The sequence below is a fragment of the Labrus bergylta genome, chromosome 10 (assembly GCF_963930695.1).
Source record: "Labrus bergylta chromosome 10, fLabBer1.1, whole genome shotgun sequence".
Lineage (NCBI taxonomy): Eukaryota > Metazoa > Chordata > Actinopteri > Labriformes > Labridae > Labrus > Labrus bergylta.
Genome location: NC_089204.1, coordinates 3,669,616 through 3,695,850, shown reverse-complemented (window position 1 = coordinate 3,695,850; position 26,235 = coordinate 3,669,616). Strand labels below are relative to the sequence as shown.

The 26,235-nt window shown below is 42.7% G+C and overlaps 2 protein-coding genes and 1 long non-coding RNA gene across 35 annotated transcripts in view; 2 read left to right on the top strand and 1 right to left on the bottom strand.

Moving 5' to 3' along the window:
* Window positions 1-2,543, top strand: part of LOC109993917 (regulating synaptic membrane exocytosis protein 1) — a 109,859-nt gene extending 107,316 nt beyond the window's left edge. For all 32 annotated transcript variants that reach the window (XM_065959641.1, XM_065959648.1, XM_065959653.1 and 29 more), the window contains one exon: window positions 21-2,543. In XM_065959641.1, coding sequence (XP_065815713.1) covers window positions 21-239 — 219 coding nt within the window. In that variant the 3' untranslated portion in view covers window positions 240-2,543. The remainder of the gene's footprint in view (window positions 1-20) is intronic.
* A 3,854-nt stretch (window positions 2,544-6,397) lies between these two features.
* On the bottom strand, window positions 6,398-16,720 carry LOC136180373 (uncharacterized). Its single transcript, XR_010667059.1, has 2 exons — window positions 14,637-16,720; window positions 6,398-9,296 (listed from the first exon to the last, which is right to left on the bottom strand). It is a non-coding gene; the product is annotated as an uncharacterized lncRNA (long non-coding RNA).
* A 24-nt stretch (window positions 16,721-16,744) lies between these two features.
* The window catches only part of bcl11aa (BCL11 transcription factor A a), a 55,690-nt gene continuing 46,199 nt past the window's right edge, over window positions 16,745-26,235 (top strand). The window contains exons 1-2 of one of the 2 annotated variants that reach the window (XM_065959669.1): window positions 16,745-17,102; window positions 21,097-21,549. In XM_065959669.1, the coding sequence (XP_065815741.1) occupies window positions 17,048-17,102; window positions 21,097-21,549 (508 nt within the window). In that variant the 5' untranslated portion in view covers window positions 16,745-17,047. Of the gene's footprint in view, window positions 17,103-21,093; window positions 21,550-26,235 lie in introns of both variants that reach the window. The other variant, XM_020647056.3, reaches the window with a different exon arrangement.

Below are 26,235 nucleotides of genomic sequence, written 5' to 3'. Positions count from 1 at the left end.
TCTTCTATTCTCTCCTGCAGGTGATAGTTTGGGGCGATTATGGACGATTGGACCACAAATGTTTTATGGGTGTAGCACAGATTCTATTGGAGGACCTGGACCTCTCGAGCACGGTGATTGGCTGGTACAAACTGTTTCCACCATCCTCATTGGTGGACCCTACATTAGCTCCGCTCACGCGGCTGGCGTCTCAGACGTCACTGGACAGCTCAGGACCACCACCGGGCGTTCGGTCCTAGTGACCGAATGGCGACCACAACCCCCACCCCAAATAACCCTTAACTGACAAAACAATGGACCACAGCTACTGGACCAGAACTGAGCAGAGGGCGAGATCACGTCCTGAGGACGACAACAAGAAGCCTTCGGTCAACAAATGAAAAGCCAGACGGAGCGACAGGGAATGCAAGAGAGAAAGAGAGAGAGGGAGAGACAGAACTAGCCAATCAAAGCTTAGCTGGAGTCTGACAATCATGTCTCACACCTTCCCTCTTCCTCCTCTGTACACCTTTTCAGTTTCAAACTTTGCTTTCTTTGTTTTCTTCTCTCACCTGCAACAGGAGACTTTTTCTGTCCATCATTCTCCACGTCTCTTTACTGCTTTCCTGTCTTTCTTTTCTCCTGACATCCCTGTGCAGCCCCTTTTAGAGCACCTGTTCAATGTGGAGCCCTCCGCCCAGTAGCCCTCCAGCCAATCAGAGCAAAGCTTACTTCTAGAACACAGGGATGAGTAGTGATAACAATGTGTGAGTTAGTCGGTTGCATGGATGGAAGCTGCCCTCAGCTGTACCACGACTTTAAAGTTATCTGATGTCTCTAGAGTGTAACCACGGTAACACTGTCATAACTGAGTATGAGTGGCAGTGGTTTGGCGCGGTTTGGTATGGTTCGATAACCTCTCGGTGAAAGTGAGACTGCACATGCTCGTGCACATTCTTAGCCTTGTTGTGATTAATGAAAGCAAGCACAAGAGAAGCTTGGCTTGTTGGCAGAGGCAAACAAAGTGTTGCTCTTTGTCTTAAGAAAGAGGAGAGATAATAGAGGCCAATGACGATTTGCTTTTATTTCATTTGCTGTTTTTTTGTCTGTCTTTGTTTTGCCCAGGTTTCAGAATGGTACCATATGGTGCGGACTCCCTCTGTGTATGTGTGTGTTTGGTTTTTCGAGCGATGTTGCGCCAAAGACCGACCGTAAAGGTCCGGTCAGATTCGCCCGAACATCCTTAACCCAACCCTCATCCCCATTCTTTGTCTCCTCCCCCTTCTTGACCTCTAACTCCCCCAGTAGGAGGGAGCAGCATGACTCGGGGACGCCCCGGATCGGCCCCCAAGCTGCATGCACGTTTCTTTTTGTTCTGTTTGTTTCGTTTTTTGTTTTGTTCTCTACTTTTTTGTAAAATAGAAGACGAGACAAATTAACGAACAATTCTCAAAAAAACATAAACAGAAAAAAAGACTAGACTATGTGTGTTAGTTCCACATACTTTTAGGCCAGCTTGTATGTTGCATGTTCTTGTACAGTTTGCTCGTACTGAATATGAATACAAACAGAGAAAAGCCAAGCCATCCCCGCCCCCTAACAGGAGCGGACCAATAGGGGGGGACAACTCTACCCAGGCCACGCCTATCACTCTGGGTCTAAATATACATATTAGGAAGTCTCCGGAAAAAGAAAAAACTCTTTGTTTCCGTTTTTCTTGAACCCTTAAATAACAGTGCTGTTCTGTAGTACTGAGCATACTCGAGCCCCTGGCGTATCTGCGGGTGTAGGTGTCTAAACTGTAGTTTAACACAGTCGGGGCTAGAGACAGAGATAGAGAATGTGTGTATAACAGCTCAATGTATATGAAGTATCATTATGAGTTTGACAGAAATTATAAAGATATAGATATATGAATATAAAAAGAGTGTATCTGACTGTACACCGGTCACCGACACACACACACACACACACACACACACACACACACACATGTACACCTTGTACATACAAACCAGGAAGAGAGGCTTGAATTACGTTAAGAACAAACAAAAACATTGCTGACACACTAACATTCCTGGTCTCGTAGAAGGGAATTTACGTCCTGTGGATGTGCTCGAGCCGCTGAGCGGCCCTGAGCCACAAGGGGGCGCTAATAGGCCTTTATTTTTGTCCTGATTGCAGAAAACAAGTAGAACCAATTGGAACAAAGTTGACTTTCTTCTCCTTAAATCCCCTCACCCATGTTTACGATGATATTGGTTTGGACTGGACTTCTGAAGCCAATAAGAAATCTAATTTTTGCAGACATATTTTGCGGATGTTTCTGTTGAAACCCTTGGCGGTGTGGCCGACTGCCCTTTCCTTTGTCAGTATTACTCCAGGAATACTGATTGTTTACAGCCCATGGCTCCCCACTCCCAAACCACAATTTTAGATGAAAGACTAAGTATTCACTGCAACAGTTCTTGTTTGTATAACAGATGTGGCTCTACTGATGTGTATGTTTTATATTCAAGAGTTCATTTTTATTATTTACAAATAAAAGACTGTGTGGAAGAAGATGATGGCTTTTTGGAACAGAGTGGTCTCCCTTTATTCTGAATTATTTTCCTTCTCAAAACTTTTTCACAGGTTAAACAAGACTTCATTTAAACTGGTGCACACACACACACAGAAAGCCGAACGATACACAAAACATGCTTTTTACATTTACATCACACCAGTTATTTGTGAAATGTATCTTAAAGTACCTATCTCAGGCTTGTGCTGCCCCCCTGTGGTGGGACTAGGTACATTTGTTCACTCCACTTGCTGCTGTTTTTTCTTTTTTTTTGATAAAATCCACATGTTCAGACATGTTTTTCAACACTTCAGCAAACAGCTGTGAGTATTATAGACATTATAAAGATATGAACTTAGTTTTGTTGGCTTACAGTTCTTGTTCTTCTTCCGGAAAGGACAAAAGGCCTCCAGAGAAATACAATACATACACACATTACTGTTGGAGAAGAGGACTTCAGAGCCCACGAGGGGTCAAATCATCACACACATTTTCTAGCTTTCTTTTAGGAACTGCTTCACAGAACTGGAATCATGGGTTTAAGTGCTGGATTTCATCTTCCTGCACATAAAGCAAACTTTTGATGAAGAGTTTTTTGTGTTTTTTTAACCATTAAGGGACTCTTATTTTTTCCTACATGCTGAGAGGTTTGTCATTAATTGCATTAAGAACTGAAGAAGTCAGAAGGCAAACAAAATAATTTGGATTTTCCATCACACACAGTAAGGATGACATGTAATACAATAATCTGTAAAACCAGACATTCATGTCCCTGTTGATGATTTGTTGTGTCTTCCAAACTAAACATTCTGGTTTAAAATCACTGAGTGTGGGATCTACTTGTAGACTTGCTACACTTTGATTTCTGTGCAGCCATTTCCTGCTTTAGAGGAGTCAGTACATGTTGGAAATATTTATAAATGCATTGACAAATCCTACATTGAATGAGCATATTAGTAATGTCTACAGACTGCACTAAGGTAGTGCTTTGGTGTAGTAGTGGATAAGACACTGCCTATCAGGAGCATCATGAGGTTCAGAGTCCTGAATGGAGGATCCACGGATGAAACCCTGTCAGAGCTGAGTCCTACCCAAAGATTCACTGTGAAATTATGAGACAGGATCATTTTCCAATAATTCCAATAAACCACATTTATTGGAAATTCAGTGAGTTAAAGAATAAATAAAAGGTGTCCTAAAGGGTTGTAGTTTGCTTTGCTGAAACGTGAACTTGAGACAGAGTTCAGGTTGACTTCTCAACATTCATCAGTATACAAGAGCCTGAAATAAATGATTGTTTCTTGTTTCCATAATGCTCTGTATTGAAATATAATTCAGGTAGACAAGCTTCTTGCTAAAGTGATTACACTCATTTTAAAGACTCTCAGGTAGAGCCTTGAACAACCAGGAAGACAGATGACACGTGTACAGATGATTGAAAAATTAAATAAAAAATGTTTTGAGGGCATGAAAGTGATTTAGCTTTAGAACTGAGCTCCAGTCTTGTCATAAAGTTCTTCACATTTGTTATATACAAAATGTAGATGAATCTTTCTGCCTCACACTGATATAAATACTCTGAGCAGCATCCACCTTCACATTCACTCAACGTATGTCTACATCCAACACCTAAAACAAACAAACTCCTCTCATTAAAGGAATACTTGAAAATGGTTGTCTTAATAGTTAAATAAAAAGATATCATTTGATTTGATTTTAATTTTTATTCCGAACATGTAACAAATGACAAAATGTAAACATAAAAAAAGAGAGAAAATACATAATTACACTCAGTGTAAAGTATGATACAGACAGAGTTGTTGGACGCTGAGCTTTTGATTGATATGTCGGAAAAGGAGGAAGAAGAGAAGTGCAAACTGAAGACATCCCCCCCCCACCCTCTCTCCTTTAATACTCAAACATCTATTCAGTTTAACAATATAAACGTGCTAAAATACTGTGCCTTTGACATTCCTTTCTAAATGCTGCAGCTGTCCCACATCACTGACTGCAGCAGATTCTGCAGCAGCCTCTCCCATTCACATGACAATTCAGAACAATATGCCGACATCAACAGTCCTCATGTTTATATGGTATGAATAATATTATTTAGTTTAAATGTTGGATGGTCTTGTCCAAAGAAGAACATAAAGAACTGTGTTTTTCCTCCTGCAGGAAGGTGAAGCAAAGAGTGACACAGAGGTGAACATAAGAAAAACATGAATTATGAATACGTCACATAATTTATGAAGCTAAACACTTTGAACAAATCTACTTCACACCTGTAACAGCACTCCTTTGATACTCTGATATTTAACAAGACTGACGTTTTGAAAGGCTCCACAGAGGAGACACATTTCTGGCTTTTTGGTGCCATCTTGTGGTGAGTTGATAGAACTGAATCAGCTCACTTTACAGAGATGATGGTTACATCCATCTATTCGTTGTTTTCACAAACTAATTATATGTTTTTTTAAAGATCTATTTTTTTGGCTTTTTGTGCCTTTAATGGAGAGATAGGACAGTGGATAGAGTTGTAAATCAGGGAGAGAGAGAGAGAGAGAGAGAGAGAGAGAGAGAGAGAGAGTAATGACATGCGTGAAGGGAGCCACAGGCTGGATTTGAACCTGGCCCGTTTGGAAGACTACATCCTCCATACATGGGGTGCGCACACTAACCACTGCGCCACCAGCGCCCCCACAAACTATTTAAATATTTTAAATAAATAGTAAAAAATACAATCAATTGTTAAAACAGTCAATAAAGTGTTAACACTAAACTTTGAATAACGAATGCTCAGAACTATGTCTTTACTACGATCTGAGCTGTTTTGATGTCAGCAGTTTTGTACAAACTGTTTTGCTTATTTAAATGAAAGCAGGCAGCTGAGTCATTACATGCATCTGAGGAAGGATTCATAAATGTCCTCATTTCAGAGACAAACACAACGGATCTGTGAGGCCACTTTAGACCGTCTGTGTAATGTAAGGTGAGTAAATTATTTCAAACAATATAAGATTTGCTCGTAACTTCAGGCACAGCATACACAAATCTAAACTCCATAAATTCAACATAATTATAATTAATATGAACTGATAACTTGAAAAGGGTACAAATGTCAATACTTATGAGGGATTAAGATCCTCATATCAGCAATCAGAGTTTCTCTTGTTACAGTTACACAGATGGTTGTTTATTCAGTATGTGGAGATGTATTATATACTATTTACACCCCCTTTATGCATCATGTGGCAGAAAGCTGCTTCTCTCCTTTCTCTGTGTCTTTTCTGTACAGGTGCAAAAGTCACATCTCCAATCACATCATTGTTTTAAGACCATGAGAGTACTTCATACTGCCATCACAAACCATCACAGTCTGTTGGGGCCCTAGGCACAAATCAACACGACACATGTCCCGACACCTTCTACTCTTCCTCTTTCTTCCTCTTTCTTTTTTTCTTCACTACATATGAAGAATTCTTCTTCATTTTCCTTTGTTGATTTTCATTGACAAACTTTGGTTTTTCACAGCAATAATGAAGGGCAACACTTAGCAGGGCAACGAGAGTGAGTGCTGTTAGATGGGGCCTCCTTAGGGAGGTTTCCTAATGTCGTAGCAAGAGTTGTACACTTTGGTTTAAGTTTGTAAGCCCTCAGGGGGCCCCTAATGGTCTGGGGCCCCAAGCACTTTCCAGCCCTGCCTGTTGACAAACAGAGACTCTGTCACCAACTCGATTTGATGAATTGTTGCAACTAGGAGTTCAAATATAACAACATCAAATCCTCTAAAATGTTTATTTAGGTTTCTCTAAATATAACCTCTACCTCTGCTTTAAATAAACTTCTATCCCAACCAACAGGACAACAATATTTTATTTCACTGAGGAACTTTCAGGCATAAAGCAAATTGTACATAAGTTATTTTTAATAACGGCTTGACATCTGTGTTGTTTGTGATAATAAATGTTGATAAAATTCTTCAGCTCTCAACTTTATTATCTTGTTTTCTCTGGAAAACAAAGCTGCGTTTTTCCCTGTGACGAAAAGGTCATTTCTCGAGGTATCAAGAAAATGGCTGAAATACAAACTTTATGACTGGAAAACCAACGCTGTTATCCTGAGATAAGAGATAAATAAGTTGAGCTCTCAAAGAAAATAACAGAAATGTGTTTATCATCACGTGAAAATTGAGTTACATAAAATGTATTGATGCATGTCGGCTTAGGGCTTCTATAGACATGACTTCAAACTAAAACCACATTTTCACCAAAAGTACCTGAAACTTTTAGTCCCAGGAACTAAAGGGTCTGCTCCTGTTTAACACAGCTTTACATATTCACATTATTTTTATGAATAGAATCGTCACAGCTGTATGAACACACGTGTTACTAAGTCATACATCAGCTTTAATTTAGCATTATGACCTTTATTTAACTTAACCTTGTTTGAAGTACTGGCTCGCCAATAATGACGATACTGGGCTTATTAATATGTAATGCTGCAATATGGTCACTCTGTGCAATAACTACTATTCTTGTATATTTTGTTTATATTGTGTGTTGCTTTATCTTGTCTTTAATTTGCTGGTTGTATATTTTTTATATATTCAATTTTATTTTTATCTTGCACATTGCTGCTGGGCTGTTTGTCACCAACAGAATTTCTTTGTATTGCAAAGACTGTCTTGACTCATGTACCCTTCATGCTCCAGTTCTTTCTTTTTTGACGTCTGTTTTTCTTTCTTATTTACTCATACATTAGACATGTATGAGTATGAACATATAATCAGGGGAGACTAAAAGTTTGATAATGGTAAGAGTGTGGCGTTGGCGGTCACAGTGCCACTAGAGGACGCTGTTTCTTCATGCTGAATGAGCACATACAGTCAAAAATGTGATGTCAGCAGGAAATGTGCTCTTCTCCATCGCCTCTTATTGTGGGAGACAAAAAGAACAGATCATTTTCTATTTCTGGGCTCGGGATGATTTTTGAAGTTGTTTTAGTCATTACGTCTTTTTTTTTAAGAAACACTTGTTCAAATGAAGACGCGGTAAATGCTTTGACTGCTGTGTTAGAAGCACCCTGTGGTTTCTACGGAAGCCATTAGTGGACATACATCAAACTATTCTATTTAACATAATTTTCCTATGATTATGAATAGCCTTAGTATAAGTTGTTTTCTTGAGTTCTCAACATATCTCATGATCTCGGCGTAACAGCGCTGGTTTTCCTGCAATAACAACTTAATTGTGTCCATCCCTCCATCACAGGGAAACCAGTGTAAGTCGATTATTCCAGGAGATCTCAGGAAAATAACATTTGTTTCATTATACCGGGAAAATGTAGTAAGATAAAATCTCTGGATTTTTGTCAGCTTTGGGCTTCCGTAGATTTCTCACTGGTCTTATTTTGGGAATATCAATGTCATGAAAATATCCTTTTTATGAAACCTGGATGGAGCTAGATCATCACATTTAATGCATCATTACTGTACATGTTATATTAATGAAAAAATGTGTTTCAAAACATGCTTTAATACAAAAGCTTGATTTTTGCAGAGGAAAATGTATTCCAATCATAGTTACATTCATCGTGTCAACAAACAGACAAACACGAGGGGTCTGACTGAGATGGTGATTATTTGAACTTTATTTGGATGACTCGAGCTTTGAAAAATGAAATGCCTTTTATTTAGGTTTTTCTTTTCTTTTTTGATGAAACCAGAGTGAGACAATGTGCCTGTGATGATATATGAGATGCTTTATTGCTCAAGGATATTTGATGGAGAATGAATTAATTTTTCGGATAAGTTATGACAATAAAATGAACAGCTGCTTTAACCCGAGACCTTCACCTTCCTGAAAATGGAAACATGTTCTATGACTATTTTAAATATCTGAAGAAGCTGAGCAATAAACATGGAAGTAAAAAAAAAGGTGTAAAAAGTAAGTCCAGTCTCTCCTACAGTCAGTCACCTCCTGCACTCTGAAGCTGTGTGCTGTTTGAGCGTCTCTCTCTAGGGGGCACAAGAGACCCACACATTAAACTCAGATTAGTCAGGTTCCATCTGTGTGAGAATCTCCAGCAAAGACTTAAAACATGGTGCGCTCATGATAATAATGTGTTGTCAAACTTCAGCTAAACTAAAGTAGTAAATAAATGAACAAGTCATGGATGCCATAAAGACAATCTTTTTTTATCTTCTAATACACTTCTGGGAGGGAGAAATAGATTATGATTGAAATAGGTTGCAGTTATCTTTGCTATTCTTGATGTGAGAGGATGATGTGGGAATTCAAAAGGAACAAAAGACTCAAACTTCAGGTACCGTCTGACATCTCCTCTTACATGATCACTTATAATTTGATCACCCGGGATGGTAATTTCTTTTTAGTCGATGCAGCAATGACTCCACCCAACTACAGCAAAAAACCATTAAATAAATGACTAAAGAGACAATCATTTTGTCCTGTGATAAATTATTGTGCAATCTTTTTTTTTATCCCCGTGAATTCACATAACAGATTGTAGGCTCGCCTGAGAGGAGAGGGGATGGATGCTGTGGGATTGCAGAGGACACAAGAGACTAAAACTACAAACTAAAGTGAAGTTCTGTTCCTCTTGTGTGATCTGCACTAGCATTGTCACTTCTAATTGCTCAGTTGTGATAATAAACGATCCACTTTGTCATCAGAACGCGTAGAAGTTCAGGACTGAGCTGACCTGCAGGCTCGGACCCGGTGGCTTCTTCAGACTGAAACAGAAAAGGTGTCACATCACATTAGATTTGTAATGTTACTCCCTCTCTGAGTTCATGTTTTAAGCCTCCAACGTCTAAAAAAAAAGTAGCTGCAGTCATTACCGCAATGTTCCCCCCGTGCGTCCGGCCCCGCACCGCCCCGCTCACGCAGCCCCGCACAGCCGCTGCTTAATCTAATTACTTCTCGAGGCTTCTGCGTCTTCTATTGATATTCATTAAAAATCTTGATTTATCACCGAGCTCTCTGAGGTGTAGCCTGATCAGAAGAACAAGATTTACAGGATCAGACTTCATTTAGAGCCGCTGATCGCCGCTGCGGGATTATTGGACGCGATTGATAATCCCTCAACCACACGGGCGATATTTAATATACCTAATAATGATGTCATGGGTGGTAAAAATAGTTTCTGTCCTTAATGGCAATATTCGGAGGTGAAAAGCCCCGCGGGTTTAATAGGCCTTATAAAAAAAAGCCTGTTTAAACTAAACAATATCAAATAGAAAGTGTTTGAGGTCTGATCCATAAATTGCAGAAATGTAGAGAAATAAGAGCCGCCGTGCGTTCTAACAGAGGGTGATTTCGTTGTTATTTGAGAGGTGATAAATTAATAATAATTGTATTATATAACACAATAAAAAAGATTTTTTTAACTCAGAGTGACTGTAATAAATAACTTTTAAAAGGGATACATCCGAGGCTGAATACAATTGTATCCGTTTATAAAAGATATTTTGTGTTCCTCTAAATAGACAGTAACTATTCAAAACACGACGAAAAGATAAGTGGTGCTTATTGTGGATTTCAAGGATTTGGTTTCATTTTGTGTCTTCATCCGAAGCAGAATCACTGAAACGACAATCTTGAGGATCGCATTTGAGACGTTTTTCTTGAGCGTGAAAGCAGCTGATCACTCTGGATGTAAAACTATCTAAATGTGTTTATATTTAACATGTTTTTTTTTATTCCCTAACGCACCCCTTCCCAATTTGAGCAGCTCCTACTTTTTTAATTTTTTTAGGCCTAATTGACGACCTTTTCTCTGAGCTGATTTTAATGTTGCTGATTTAGATGAATGATTCCAAATTTGTTCATCACAATCACTCACAATCCAATCCTTCAAAAACAATCCTGACGCTCCTATTTTCCGCTGCGGGCCCTTATCGGCGGCCTCATCCTACAGGGGCCCCTTTTACCTTTCCCTACGCTCTGACACCGGCTGCATTTGGACACTAGGGGGAGCTAGAGTCCGTGTCTGTGGCATGACATTTACCCCGATTTAAACCGGGTGCAATTTCAGGTTTTTTCTCCTGCCTTACAGATTATGGGGCTATTAGCGGACACTTTACTTGCTAACTTTACTTCTTGTAGGATTTCTGCATCACTTCCTTTCAGAAACTTGCAAACAAATCTCGCCTTTTAGCTTTTTTTTTTTTTCTTTATCTCTTTATGAATGTTAGAAATTCATTCGAAGTGATCATGTTTAATATTATTTTAGCTTTTATTAGAGTATCATATTGTTAGTGCTGCATGCTGGACTAAAGCAGCTTTCAGCGTCAGTCCTTCTCCAAGTCATCAGTGACTTATAACCACGACGTGTTAAGAACATCTCCACGAATAGGCCCCTGCAGACCAATCCACTCTCACATCTCCTGCCTTTACTCTCCTATAGTCTATAGGCTCCTCTCAGAGCAGGAAGGCGCTCAGATGTCCCATGTGAGTCATTCCCCACTCCCGTCATTCATCTTCATAACAACCCGTTTAGTGTAAAATTAACAACGACTTAACTACGGCGGCCATAAACACGTCCGTGCATTACAGGCAGACGGATGAATGTGGAGTGTGGTGGAGGTGGTGAAGAGAGACTCTCTAAAGACACCGGACCCTGTACAGTCTGCAGCGGGGGTCTTTGGCTTCCAGGGGCCCTTCAGGGATGCTGTCGGGGATTTTCAATTAGTCCTAATGCAGCAGCAAAAGAAAAGATTTCATCTTCACTTAATGTAAAAAAAAAAAAAAAATCCACCTACCCAAATGCGTTTTAAATGTTTGCACAAAGTTTGGATTCCCCGACACATCAGTACCACGCATTATACAGAGAGGAGGTGGAAAAGGGGGGTGGAAAGAGGTGAGGGGAGGGGGGAAAGGGGGTCTGATAATTTGGTCTATAGCCGTGTAATCCCGCCTGATTTCATCTAATACCACCGGGCGGACGCAACGGCGTGCGCGCACATCCCCCGATGTGATAATGGCACGTTGTGAAATCCACCCCGCTCCTTTTATTGTTAAGCTTTTTGGAAATGGAAGTGTGGTGGTGGTGGTGGTGGTGGTGGTGGTGGTGGTACACCGGGTATGTGAGCGTATGTATGGGGATGTGAGGGGGACTACCAAAGCCTGAAATCCTCCGCAAAAGCCAGAGACTAGATTTAACAGGGATTTGAAGATAATTCCCATCGGAAATAAAAATAAAAATAAAAACATTAAAACCTAGAAAATTGTGTTTTTGTCTCGGCGCAGGTACGATGAGCCAGAATAACATGCCAAATGCTTTCTTTCAAGTTCACCATTTTTGTGATTTATGAGTAAAAACAAAAACAAAAATGTTTATTAACGAGTTCAACTGAATAACAGGACGAACAAATCAAAAGCCCAACAATGAATAATTTGGCATCGCACAGGGGCCACGCTGAGTACTGCTAAGGATTGAATTAATTGCATAAAACCAGTGTTAAGTTTGGCTCAGGTGAGTGCAGCATTGTATACACAGGCTTTTATAAAAGCCTTTTTAATACAGCTCTTTTTGATGTAAAATTGATTTTAGATATAAAGGGCAATAAATCATTTTGGATTTGATTTAGGTCATCCAAGGTTCTGCACACGTTGATCAGACTGGAATCTTTGGTTAAAGAAAAAAAAAAGTTCGGCCTCATCCATCGTAGGTTGGATGCATTTACGAAGCCCTTTCATTTTGACCTTGTTTAGAACGCCTGCATTGTTGAATTACAACGCGACTTTACGCACGGTTTCGGAAATTACGACAAAAGCAACAAAAGCAGCGGCTAGAGAGAGAGAAAGGGGGACATTAAGGTATGAAGAGAAGCATGGAAAAGAGGGAGGGGGATATTGTGTGGGGTGGTTGGGGGTGTGCAGGGATTGGAGCTGATTTATCTCAGGAGCCCCCCGGTCATTTCCATATATTGAAATGCGCCCCCAGTCACTCAATTTCCCCGGAGCTGTCGTGCGTGCAGGGAAGGCGCGCATGTGACCACCGCCGCTCTGATGCCATGTCCGCTCTTTTCACGCTCCTTACAAACCTATATTCTCCCTCTCTCTCTGTTTTATGACGCATCATCAAAGTCCGTTCAATAACTGCATATATGTACTGAATATATAGGCTGGGGGAGAGTAGCACCCGCTTTAACCGGCGAATAAAAGTGCTGAATAGGAGGAATAAAGTTAGAGTGTGGCCTACATACGGCGCAAAAAATAAATCTTTTTTCTTCTTAACAAACACCTGAATGGCCTGCGACTTGCTGGGAATTTGTTTATATTTTTTAAAGTTTTATTTCAATAAGAAATCAAATATAAAAATCTGTTTCTCGGTGTTGCATATATTCATGCAAATGTATACACAAACATGCAATCCGGCCCTGCTTCCCCATGCATGCATGCAGATTACTGCTGCACCTCCACAGCATTAAACTTGCAGGCTGACTGATGTATGACGGAACCGGCGACGCGCTGCTGCCATTTACATATAGAGATCCCCCCGTGCGCTCCCCGCGTCCGAGCAGCTCTGCGGGCTTTGATCAATGTCCCGTCTTGTGTGTGTGTGTGTGTGTGTGTGTGTGTGTGTGTGTGTGTGTGTTGAGGGGTGTATAAGTCAGAGGAGGAGTACATGGGAGAAAGAGAGAGGAGGAGAAGAGAGGAAGAGAAAAAGGAAAAAGCACTCTTTGTTGCCAACAGATGGAGCGGGGTGTAGGGAGAGGTCAAGGTTAGTGCTCTCGGATGTGTGTGTTGGGGGTGTAAAATCAAGGGCCCCCTTCAAGTGTGGGTACCAATTGGGGGGTGGCATGGGCTCTATTAAACTCGGGAGAACAAGTTTCGCCTAACAGATGAGCTGCGGGGCTCGGATTCTGTCAATAGGTTCAGAAAGACATCTCCCCATATGTGCGAAAAGTTTGGGTGCCAAAAGATGCAAGAAATTTGGCATATCAGCCTGAAGGAATGAAGTCCAAATTCACAAACGGCCAATATGGCATCAGTGGAAAAACCTTACCATAAACACGATGAATATGAAGAAGTCTGTGCTTCCTCCTACATGTTTTAAACTCCGCTTCGGACACTCCGCCGTGTCAACAAGCCTGTAAACGCTTCTAGAGTTACTGGATCAGGTTCAGGTTCAGTGGGCGCGGTAGCCGCCTGTCGCCATCCAGGCCAGCAACAGGCCACCCAGGACACCCAATGCCCAGGAAAGAGAAAGCTGAGTTACTCGAATAATTTATCCCCATTAATCCCTCTAAAAGGACGAGTCATTTTTTTAGGAAAAACTCAAAACAAACGCCTTTTTATACTTTACAAGTGCTTTCACCGACACCTTCTACTCATCTTTTATCCCCGTCAGTGCACAATGATGCGAGAGTGATTGTACTCCATCACAGACACAGCGCTTAGTTTCCTAAAATCAAGAGGATAACATCCTCGACTGAAGGAGACATTTTAGCAATTGATTGTAAATCTTGAAATTAGGCAAGAAACTGAAATTGACAGAAACTGAAACCCCCAAACACTTCCTCCTCGAAACAAAATGCACTACAAAATGTAAACTAAACCTCACTGTGACGATTAACGTCTTCACCTTTTTGATTCACTTAGTTGCCGAGAAATATTGATCAACGTTTTAAAATCGATGTTCCAAACATGTGCCCATGCGCATCATCGGAAATAATGTAGTAATTATGTAGTAATAAATGTCTTAATCTCTGTTATCTTACATGGATCCACTGTTTCCACTGTCTAGTTTTCTCAAATGGTGCGTGTCGAGGGAAATAAATTGTGTGTTTCAAATAATCATAAAACTATAATGGTCATACCGCTCAGCCATACCGAGGACAGTTAAAATCAACAGAATTTATTTTGAAGTGAATATATGTTGTACTATAACACATTATGGCTGCAAATGTATGATTTTCGTTCAAATGAAATTAAACAAACTGCGAGGTTAAAATCTTTCCTAAACTTTGACACACTATCGAAAACGGGTGAATCACCCTGTGCCGTACATCGGTCCGTCTAATAAGCCATGCAGCGAGTTAGAACCTGCAAAATATTTCACTCACTGGTCATGCATTTTTCCCCCTTGACGTTGAACCTCCTCCTCCGGCTTTTCTCTCTCTCTCTCTCCTTTCTTCCTCTATGTCTCTCTCCCATCACCTCCCGCCTCCTCCTCCTCCTTTTTTTTCTGTCTTGCCTCCCCTCCACCACCACCCCCACCCCTTGGTATTAAGTGCGCGTCCTCTTCGGTCAGTGCGCGTAGCTCCAGGTCTCCGAAGCACCACTAGAGTAGCCGCTGCCTCCGCTGCTTCCTCTTCAGGCTTCTTCTTCTCTGCACCGCCGCGGAAAGCTGCTCCTGCTGGTGCCACTTCTCGGTGCGAATCTCTCAGTCTTCTCCTCCCGTGGCATCCTTTTCATTTTCATTTCAACTTGTCCACACATTTTGGCTCTCTTCTCCTAAATTTTGCGCCGTGTCTCTTCTCTTGATGTCTGCGTCTTAAAAACCCGAATCGCACCGTGGATGCGCGGCGACTTCGCCGTTTTAAGCCCCGCGTCTTATATTACCAAACCCCCTTTATTACAAGAGTATTTACAATCTCTTCCCCCTCCTCTTCTTCTTCTTCTTCCTCCTCCTTCTCCTTCTCCTCCTCTCCTCTCCTCTCCACACCCCCTCCACCATCACACCCTCCCCTGTACCGTATGCAGCTCGAACCTGAGGCACATCTGAAAGTTATTACACGGGGCGCTCCCACGGTCTGCACGCGGGCGGCTGCAGTGTGGATTTCACGCAGACAGATACATACAGACAAACAGGCGGGCAGAGGGGCTGAGGACCCTATAGTGCCCCTTATAAACTTGCCCCGTTTAAAAAAAAAAAAAAAAAAAAAAAAAAGACATACAGTACACCTCCAAATACTGTACAGACTGTGCGCCTTACTCACTTTAGAACTGCTCAATTGAATTTATGGCACAACAAACTGGTGTTAAAGTGACCCAGACCTCAAGACCAGACAGGAGTTCCTCTAATTACTCCAAAGAATTATAAATGATAAACCAGTAATACTTGTCTTTTAGTTGGTGGAGTTTGATGCAAATATAAATACTGAAGAAAAAATGTCCAAAATATAATCAGAATGCACAACTGTGGGACATATTCTAATAAATCTCATAAACATAGTTGGAGAACTGTTTCATATTACTGCAATATTGTTATAGCAGCCTCGATATTGCATGCAATAATATCCCTTCTTTGTTTTAGGAGAACGGGATGTGATTATGATCTGTATATATTTATGTAAAGCATTACATGTGAAGCCACCAGGTCTGTGTCTGTGTCTCTGCTGCTTGTTCAACCTGTTCGCCCTGTTCAACGGAACCGGATAGTTCGCTGCGCTGCTCCTCGACATTTCACCATCTCGTCCTCTCTGCATGTGTGCCATACACGGCACCTATGGGCACGCGCTTTAAGGACACGAACGTATGTACACATGCACGCGCGCGTTCAGCAGGTGAAATTTTGGATCGCTTTCAGTGACCACCACATGCGACAGACTTTGTTCACACACACACACACACACACACACACACACACACACACACACACACACACACACTCCTTCGGTCTGTAGCGTATGCAGCAGTGTTATATCCGCCCCCCTCCAGTGAGCTCCTGTCCGCGGCTTCCTTTGCCCTGTTTTGCGTCCACCTCCCTCTCTCTCTCTCTCTCTCTCTCTCTCTCTCTCTGCATATTGCTTTCATTAGACATCTCTGCCTCTTTCTCACTCGCGCGCACACACACACATTCACACACACTCCTCCCTCCCTCCAAGTGCCTCTAGTCCGGCCCCCCTGATCTCTATGTCCATTGGCTTCCACTGGGTCTATTTCTCATGTCCAGCCCCCCTCCCTCTCCCGTCCCTTCTCTCTCTCTCTCTCTCTCTCTCTCTCCCCCCCCCTCTAATGACCGTCCATTGGTGTTGTTATTGCGCGTCCCGTCCGTCCCTCCTCCCACTCCCACTCCCACTCGGGTGCCTCGGCCCTGCCCATGTTTTTGTATGTCGGGTGTCCGTCCATCGCCTGACGTTCAAGTTCGCCGGGAACGTCACGTCCGTGCACTTGAACTTGCACAGCTCAGAGGGGGGGTTGAGGGGAGGGGTGGCGGGCGGGGGGGTGGAGGGGGGGGCTTTTGCCATTTTTTCCATCTCTCTCCCCTTCTCTCTCTCTCCATCTACCTCTCTCACACACTCTCTCTCTTTTTTCTCCGCTCTCCTTTCTCAAAAAAGCCATGACGGCGATTCTGCGATCCATCTTCGCCTCCGCGCCATCTTTGTATTATTTCTAATTTATTTTTATTTTTTTCCTCTTGTGGATGTCAAAAGCGTTGGATGAAGATATTTTTCTGCCCCAGCGGAGTCTCCTCTGTAACCCCGGCTCTCCCCGATGTGATCCGCGCTGAACGCCGCCGCCGCCAGCCACCATGTCTCGCCGCAAGCAAGGCAAACCCCAGCACTTAAGCAAACGGGATTTTTCGCGTAAGTAGAGAAAACAAAAAGAAAGAAAACATGTCACTTCTGGCTCCTTTACATTACATGCAGCACAGAGGGGGAAAGGCAGGAAAAAGGGAGCTTGTGGACACCGGACGCACCGCTCGGACCCTGGACTTAACAGCATGGAGAGAAAGTGCGACAGCTCCGTGCGTAAAAGCCATCGTGAGATCTCAAAAGCCCGAAAGAAATAAAAAAGTTTTGTTTTTCGGTTTACAAGCTTTACTGCACTTTTGATACACGGTGAGAATGTGCATTCATATGCTGATAGATGCCCCCTCGGTCTCTCCGGTCAGTGGAAGCGCGCAGAGCTCCCGGTAGCAGAGCGCGTCCTCTCCGCGGAGCTCCGTGGAGAAATCATGCCCGGAATATCGCTGTCTGATAGCTTCTCTGCAGGAAGGTTGTCATCTGCTCTCTCTCCCTTTCTCTCTCGTTATATTTATGGATAATATTCAGGTAAAAAAAAACAAACAAAAAAACTTGGATTTTTGGAACGAAGGGGGAAATCTTGTGTTTCAACTACCTCCTCCTGTCAGCAGCTCGGCAGGAGAGACAACACAAATCGATTTATTCTAACGCCTATTTAAAAATTATATTGCTTCCCCTGTAAAAGCTGTTTATTGATGTTTAGTTTAGATGAGAAGCTTCCTTTACTAAGCCGGCACCAGAGCCGCTGCAGCTCAGAGTTACAGAGACAAGAAGCACAGCAACAGGACACCTCACTCAGTCCTGTCATTGTGTCACTATTTCTTATTAAGTCAAATTCAAAACAAGAAAAAAGTCATACCACTCCAAAGTTTAATGCACAGTAAAGGTAAGGACTTAAAGTCAGATCATTTATGCGCAGTAGATTATATAAAAAGTAGCAAAATTCCAAACATGTTTGGAAAAATCCGACTTTACGCACGGCGTTTATTTATCACTTAAACTGTATAATGACAAGTTTATTCTTCGTAAATCTGACACGCAACGAGAGAGCAGATACGTGTGTTTGGAAACTGCGGGATGATTATTAAAGTGGTGCTTATCACCGCACCATGTGCCGCACTGGACGCCGCCTTGCATCGTTTCCAAGGCTCTCAAAGTGGCCCGAAGATGTAAAACCAGGAGATATTTGGACATTTTTTTCGCTTAAGTGCTTGATAATGTTTCGGTTTGTTGACTGGCTATGCTATGTGTAGAGACTGTATGTATGTGTAATGTGTGTGGCCCCGACTGGGTGACAGCGCAGCCACCATGTCCACGAACCGTCGCTAGGAGGCAGAGCGCGATCAGAAAATCCAGCGCTGAGCTCGAACCTGATCAGTTTCACCGCCACCCCTATCTACACGGGCTACTATTTTGCGATCTCTTTAGAATAAAGGGAGAGTATACAAGACATGGCGAGGGAGGGAGGGAGGTAGGGAGGGAGGTAGGAAGAGAGAAGGACCCCCCCCCCCCCACACACACACACAAACACAACCACCACCATCACCTTATATCCAAATCTACATTTCCTCTTCATCAAACCCACCTCCTCTGCTTATATCTCCTTTTTTTGCATCACATTTGTACATAAGTGCAGGCTGAAATCAGCATGAAGCTACGCTGTAATGTGCCTGCAGACCCTGCCGTTTACCCCCTCTAACATTACACCACATAGATTTTTTCCAAATAGAATCTGTTGTGTTACATGGAGCAAAAAATCACTTAAAAGGAAACATTCATCTCTGGTTGTTTCTTGTTGTCTTTTCCTTCTTTTCATTTCCTTCTTCTTTTTTAATGGATTACTGAGCAAGCAGTGCATCTCCGGTGTTTGTGGTGTAACAATCTAGCTGTAAAATGTTACCACCATCAGCAGATGCTTTTTATAATGTTAAATAATATATGGACATTTCCTTCCTAGATTTGACATCACATTTTAATCTACACGTTTTTCCAAAAATGAAAATAATATCCAATCACATTATTTGGGGCAGAAAGCCAGACTTTACACAGATAGGTTTACTAACTGCTTTTATCGATTTATTAGACTGCCAGGACTTTTGACCTCATGCTTACTAGATTCAGGACATTTATTCCTTCCTTTCCCAATCCTGCAGGGAATGTGAATGTGCATGTTTTGATATATTAACAGACAGTACAGACACACACTTCTCCTCACTTCTCCTCTTTTTATTTTACCCAGCTGTGGAGCCTTGAAAAATGTGATTTATGCATGTTTTTATTTGATATAAAATGAACTCTGTGCATGGGGACCTGCTAGTATTTAAAAAAAATAAAAATCATTTAGGTTTCACCCCTCCCTCCTCAACTTCGGTTAAATCCAACTGAATGTTTATTTTTACCTAACGGCGGATATCCACTCTTGAGTTCAACTTCAGAGGTGAGGGGCTTATGCAGCTTTCATTAGATTTTTCTTTTTTTTGGTTTTATCTTGATCTGTTGTGTAACATGCGTGGCATAGTGTTGACCTAAAGTTAAATCAAAGAGGAGAAGGGTGGTGTGTGTGTGTGTGTGTGTGTGTGTGTGTGTGTGTGTGTGTGTGTGTGTGTGTGTGTGTGTGTGTGTGTGTGTGTGTGTGTGTGTGTGTGTGTGTGTGTGTGTGTGTGTGTGTTGGGGGGGGGTGATAGGGGGGTGGTTAGTGGTGGTGGTGTTGGTGCGAGTCGGGAATTTATCATGTTATCTCCATGTCCCAGTTTGCGCACAGATGTCGTGCAGGATTGCAGCATTCAAATGATATTTCCTTGAGGGGATGTAGTCCACATTCAGACCCTATCTCTCTTTCTCTGACACACTCACACACACACCCACTCACACACAAACATACACACACACACACACACACACACATTTGTGCATTCCCCCCCCCCCCCACACACACACACACACACACACACTGTTACACATGCATGCACAGGATCCCTTTTATCAGACAAAATCTGTACCAATCACCCAGACAGTGAAAATTAAAATCTATTTTTTGACTCTCAGTGGTTTTAAGTTCATTAAAATGTGAAATTGGCGGCTGAGTAAAGAAGGTCAACATGCATTAGACGGCTAGCACAGAGTCAGACTCTTCACCTTGGACTGGAAGATTTCCTTTAAAAGAGGGACAGTGAATTATGTCCTCCCGTCTCGCTTCTCTAATTCAGCGGGCCGCTCTCTTCACACTCCTCTCCCTCTGCTGCAGGACGGGCTGAGCTCTCACAAAAGGCTGCTTAAAAAAAGTAGTTAGGAGTTAATCCGGCCCTCGGAGGGGTGAGGAATCGGGTTGAACGGCTCTTTTTGGGGTGATTTCTCGCTGTACAAGCGGCTGATATTTAAGAAGTGTAAGGCAGGCTCATGTAATCAGGGCAGAGGGAAGAGTTCTCCCTCTCGCTGACACACACTCACCGAGCCGCCTGCCTGCCTTCCCCGTCCTCTCCCCGGCTCTGACGCTGCTCTGTGACAGTTCTCCCTTCTGCTGATTACAGGATCAAAACCTTTACAAACAAGGATAGACAAGTCATCCACATATTTAGCTTATGTGTTGAACCATCATTTTTCTATGCTCTCCCTGTCATTGGCTCTGAAATTGTTATCTTTGAGGAATCTGATTTGAGCTTTGCAGCTATTCAGCATTTTCTTTCCCACCATTTCCCTCTTCTGATGTGTGATCCAGGCCAGCTCCTGCTGTAATCATTTTTCCAGTATTGCATGCATTTTTATCATTACAAGGCATATTTTCCCACCCCCTTATTGTGTGCACTACATGTCAGCTTGGCTTTAGCTTTGACTCCTGAGCTCTGATCCTCAGTGTGACTTCTCTTGTCATTTATTCTCACAAATAGTTCAATCAATAGGTTTTAATTACAGAAAAAAATCTGAACATGTGCTTGTTGCTTTTGTTGTTGAACGTAACCGTCACTTTCTAAATTCACTCTCCCTCTTCCCTCCCACCCTCTTCTTCTTCTTGTCCCTCTTCCTCCATGCCTGTTCTCCCCCTCTGCCTTGCCAGCAGCTGAACCTCTGTCCACGGCTGTCATCTCATCGGAGGAGCTGTCGGAACGCTGCTCAGAGCACTCAGAGGAGAGCGGCAGCTTCAATGGGCACCACCCAGGATCGACTGTGGGCCGGCTGGCCCGGTTGGGTCATGACCCCTCTCACCCCTCTCTGGAGCAGGACCTGCTGACCTGCGGCCAGTGCCAGTCCACCTTCCCCCTGGCGGACATCCTGCTCTTCATCGAGCACAAGAGGAAGCGATGCCACGGGCCTCCCTGCCTGACTGTTGGCCGGGGGCTGGACAAGCCCCCTTCGCCTTCCCCTGGCCTCGCCCTAACCCCGTCGCCTGCGCTGGGCTCTCGGCGCGGCAGGAGGCCCGTGGAGGTGGGTGTCCAGGCCACACTCGCGGAAGACGACGAGGACCGGTTCTCGATGCCTCGAGGGATTTTTCCCAAACTGGAGCCCCTCCCAGGTAACCAGACTTGTTTTCACACCAACAAACACACACCACCTTTGTCTGGATTAATCCACAGCTGCACAGGTACTCAAATGTAGATAGACACGTCTTTCTGAGGCTGTGAGTCTCTGTAGACGGTGTGATTATTGGCTTACGTGTACAAAAAGGAATATTATAAATCAATCAGAGCTATTTATAATAAACATTTGAGGGATAAATGAACTCTTCCAGCTCTTTGTCCACATCCTCCCTTTCTATATGTGATTTATCCGCGGATAGGGTTACTTTTGTGCGTATTGTGTTTTGCAACATCAGGTCTTGTTTTTCTATCATTGACACAATGTGCGAGTGTTGTGGTAGTTTCCAGTCTGGCTTCCATGTTCCTCATGGTCTCCATCCAAATCATGTGGGGGCTGTAGCTGACTTGAGTGCTTTTTAGGGGACACGCATGTCAATCCTGGCTATGGAAAGAAATCTGATTGGCTGAGCGTTGTTTGGGGGAATGTTTCAGACAAACAACAACAGAGGGACGTCACAGGTGGGGAGGAAACCCGGGAGAGTACGCCCTCTGTTTTCATTTATAGCACACAAAAAAAAGGGACACACACTGCTTTGATTTACGGCAGCTTTCCCTCCCTGTTTGTGAGTTTGTGTATGAATCGTCTTCTGTCTTTACCGTCTCGTGTTAAGGGCAGTGTTCGCTGTGTGACAGATAATGTTACAGACCCACGTCTGTCTCTGTGTCCTTTGACTCATCCACTGAAAACAATGCAAAAAAAAAAGTGTGCATGTGTCTTTCCAGTCTCCCCAGTTTAGCCATGGTACCCAAACCCCTGTAGGCCAGACGCCAAGAGACTTGATGACCTTGACTTAGTACCGCTGGTCAGTGTGTGAGTGCTCCTGGGAGACCACATTGTGTGTGTGTGTGTTGCACTGGATGCTGGAAAAACTGTGTTTGTGTGCGACTTTTTCGTCTGGGGAGTATCTGCAGCCTCTTTCTGGGATTGGGTATGCATAATGTGTGTTCTTGCATAACACTTGTGTGTGTGTGTGTGTGTGTGTGTGTGTGTGTGTGTATTTGTGTGTGCAGTTCTCTCATGTGGCCCTAGCAGATGTGTCCTGCTCTCGGTGTGGTTTTGCCCCCCCCCCTTTCACTGCCATCTTACCCGCAGAAGCCCAGTTCTCCATCCCTTTCATTTGTTTCCCTCTCTTCAGTTTACCTCCATACCAAACTTCATAGGTAAAATGTGAGATTTTACTGAGTTTTATCTTCCCTTTCCGCCTCTTCTCTCAGTACAAATGAGAGGCGAGTGGCGAAAGGGAAACGCCAATTTTAGTTTTTCTCTCAGTAGGGAAAGTCGTTTATTTAAAGCGTCTTAACACCACTAATTATTTGTTGCAGCGCCATTTTTTTTTTCTTTCTCGTGCATTTTAATTAGCAGTAGTTTTTAGTGGCGGGCTGCCTGTACTAAATTAGCCGTTACAGAAAGAGAGAAAGGGGGAGGGAGAAAAAAAAAAGGGGGTGAAGATGAAATAGAGCGGCGGAAACACACCAGCAAAATACACACTTTCCCACTTTGCTCGTTGAATGCAACTCAGGATTTCTTAATGTTGCAGTTTGTTTCCATTTTAGAGTTAGGGTGCATTTGAGGAAGTATAGGCACAATAAGCGGTTGTCGGCAATTATCTCAGTTCTCACAGTTTTGTTTTTACAGAGGCAGGACGTGGAGATTAGTAAAAGTTTTGTCAAAGATGCATTTGTGTGTGCTGTGTGTCAGCTTTAAGGAGGTAATGCCAGTTTTTTTATTTTGGTAAAAAAAAGCTGCTTGTATCTCTGCTGTGACAATACATTTTAACACCCACTCCCACACACACACACACACACACACACACACACACACACACACACACACACACACACACACACACACACACACACACACACACACACACACACACGCACACACACATACACACGCACACACACACACACATACTCACTCACTCACTCACAGACACTCACCGGCTAAACTGGGTTATTAGAGCGATTTACATCATAATACAGGCGTCTGGTTGCTTCAATAGCATTGTGTGTGGGAACGTCTTGGTAGGAACAGCTGTACACTCAGACAGGAGGAGAAGAAAACAGGACAGCAGCGTTATATATCTTGTCTGAAGTTGACGTCAAGCCGAACCAGCAGACAGACCGAGCATTATTAAATGCTTAAACCGAGGAGAAAGACTGGCTTGTAAAATATCCATCTGTAGCAGGAATACATCATTTTATTTACATGTCTCCTCTTTAATCAGAGCTTTCTCTGGACCTCGTCTCAGACACTGGGCACACACACACACCACCTCACAGGCGGAATTTACGCAACACATCCATCCTCATAGGCGATAATTAAAGCCAGTATTTCCCTCCCCGACCCCAGCTTTCATCCTAATTGACCCCAAACTGTCACGCTGAGGTAAATATGTGAAAAGGGAGAAATAAAAAAACCCCAAAAAACGGAAGGAATTTAAGCCACGATGATTGCCGTCCAAAAAAGCATTCTTAATGACAATAAAAGGAGGCGAGGGAAGAACGCGTGTGTTTCTTATTTGTTAATGCTGGCTTGGCATTCCACTGTGTCGACTGTCTTGACAATAAGGCCTCAGCTCTGCAAGAAGGCATCACATCTACCACAATAACAAAAGTATTTCATACTGACTATGAACCTTAAATATTTGACATTATGTCAGCAGATTTAAAGTTTCACTCTGGTTTCAGTTAGTAAAATCATGATCCATAGTCAATCATTTTAAATAGAATCCTCTTCTCCCTTTAGTGATCAAATGTAATTTATTGTATTTTATTCTGCCTCGTGGTATCCAGGGAACATTTTTCACCGTATGATGCAGATATTCTGATGCTCTTTCCTTTATCACTGCATGTGTAGCATGTTTTAATGCATGCATCTTGCCTACATAATGGGATGTCTGTGTATCTGTGTCCACGGTCGGAGAGCGAGAGAGAGAGAGAGAGAGAGAGAGAGAGAGAGAGAGAGAGAGAAATAGAGAGAGAGCTCCTTTGGCTGCTGCGAGGCTCAGAGGAACACAAAGCGTCGGACTTGTGCCGGAACGCTGCTATTTACATATCAAACAGCCTCGACCATGAACAGACATTACCTGTGTGTGTGTGCGTGTGTGTGAGAGAAGACTGTACAGGCAAAATGCCGATCAGGGATGCAAAAAGGTAGCATACCCGCCCACCCACACCACACACACACACACACACCGTTAGTGCTCTCTCTCTTGCCCATTTATTCTATTAATCCCTGACTGAGATGAAAATTCTGATTATAATCCCTGAGGCACCCCTCATTCAGAAACAGCATCGCTAATGTCTCAAAAGAGAACAGTTTGAATATGTGTGTGTGTGTGTGTGTGTGTGTGTGTGTACATTGATGTGTGAATGGCCATGTCTCTTTTAACTGAAAGAAGAAAAAAAAGTCTTGGCTTGAAAATTGAAATTTTAGAAGGAATTCTTTGTGGATTATTTCTGCTGTAAATACTATTTCCGCTGTCCGGTTTTGGCAATTGATTTCTCATAATTGGCAAAAGGAATTGAATCTGTCCCTCAATGGGAAATCAGTGATAATATGTGTGTTAATGAGCTGAAATTGATACTCAGCCAGGGCAAAGAATTATTCATTTTATTGACCATTGATTTTATTGAGCAATATTGACTGATAAGCTATATTAGCGTGGCAATATTTGGGTATTAACAGAGATAATATCGATTGTTGTGCATGTTTTCAAATCCCTCATTTATTGGATGCATGAATATTTTCTGTCCTGAAATATGAAGAGCCTTCCTGACTTCTAGCCTTGTAACATGAGAATTGTTAGCCTGTGATCTAATGATTAGCAATTAGCTTATCATCACTGGCTAATGCTACCCACCTCAATACACATTAGTGCATTTTTAACACCCATCATTGTCTGGCTCGGTGTCAGATCTCTCTCTCTGTCGCATGCATATTCTCTCCCTCCTCTTCTTTTTTTTTTTCTCTTTTTGGCTCATGCATCCGTCTCTCCCTTCAACATTAACAGTCAATGCAAATCAGGGACAGCCAATTGATACTGAATCAATTACAGTATGTTTGGTGTGTGTGTGTGTGTGTGTGTGTGTGTGTGTGTGTGTGTGTCTCATGGTGAAGCACATCCCGGCAAGCCTACAAAGAGATTTCACACACTGGCTGCCATTACTAATCTATTGTTGCTCCGTCTTTCTTTCTCAACACAAGATTTTATTTAGTGGACTCAAGTGCAGCGTTTGAACTGCAGCGTTTGTCTCCCAGTGCAGCGAGCATCTGACTGTGTCGACATTTTGAATGAGCTTACTGAATGTAAACATGTTCAGGGTGTGCAGAAAGCATCAGTCGAAGGATAACACATACAGCAGGCCTCTGGAATGACTGGAAAAGCTAATAATCTGCCAGCGAGGCCAACAGGCTCTATTGTGTTTTATACTCAGCACTCATGAAAAACCTCCATAAACTGCATATTTGCTGATTATTGTCCTGCTGTAAATGTGTGGGTGTGTGTTTGCAGAGCGTGTCTGCAATCCAGACGGAACCCAAAAAAAATAAAAAAATTGGATCTCACTGCTTACAAATTTTGGATGCAGTAATAAAACACGGATCGGAAAGAAAT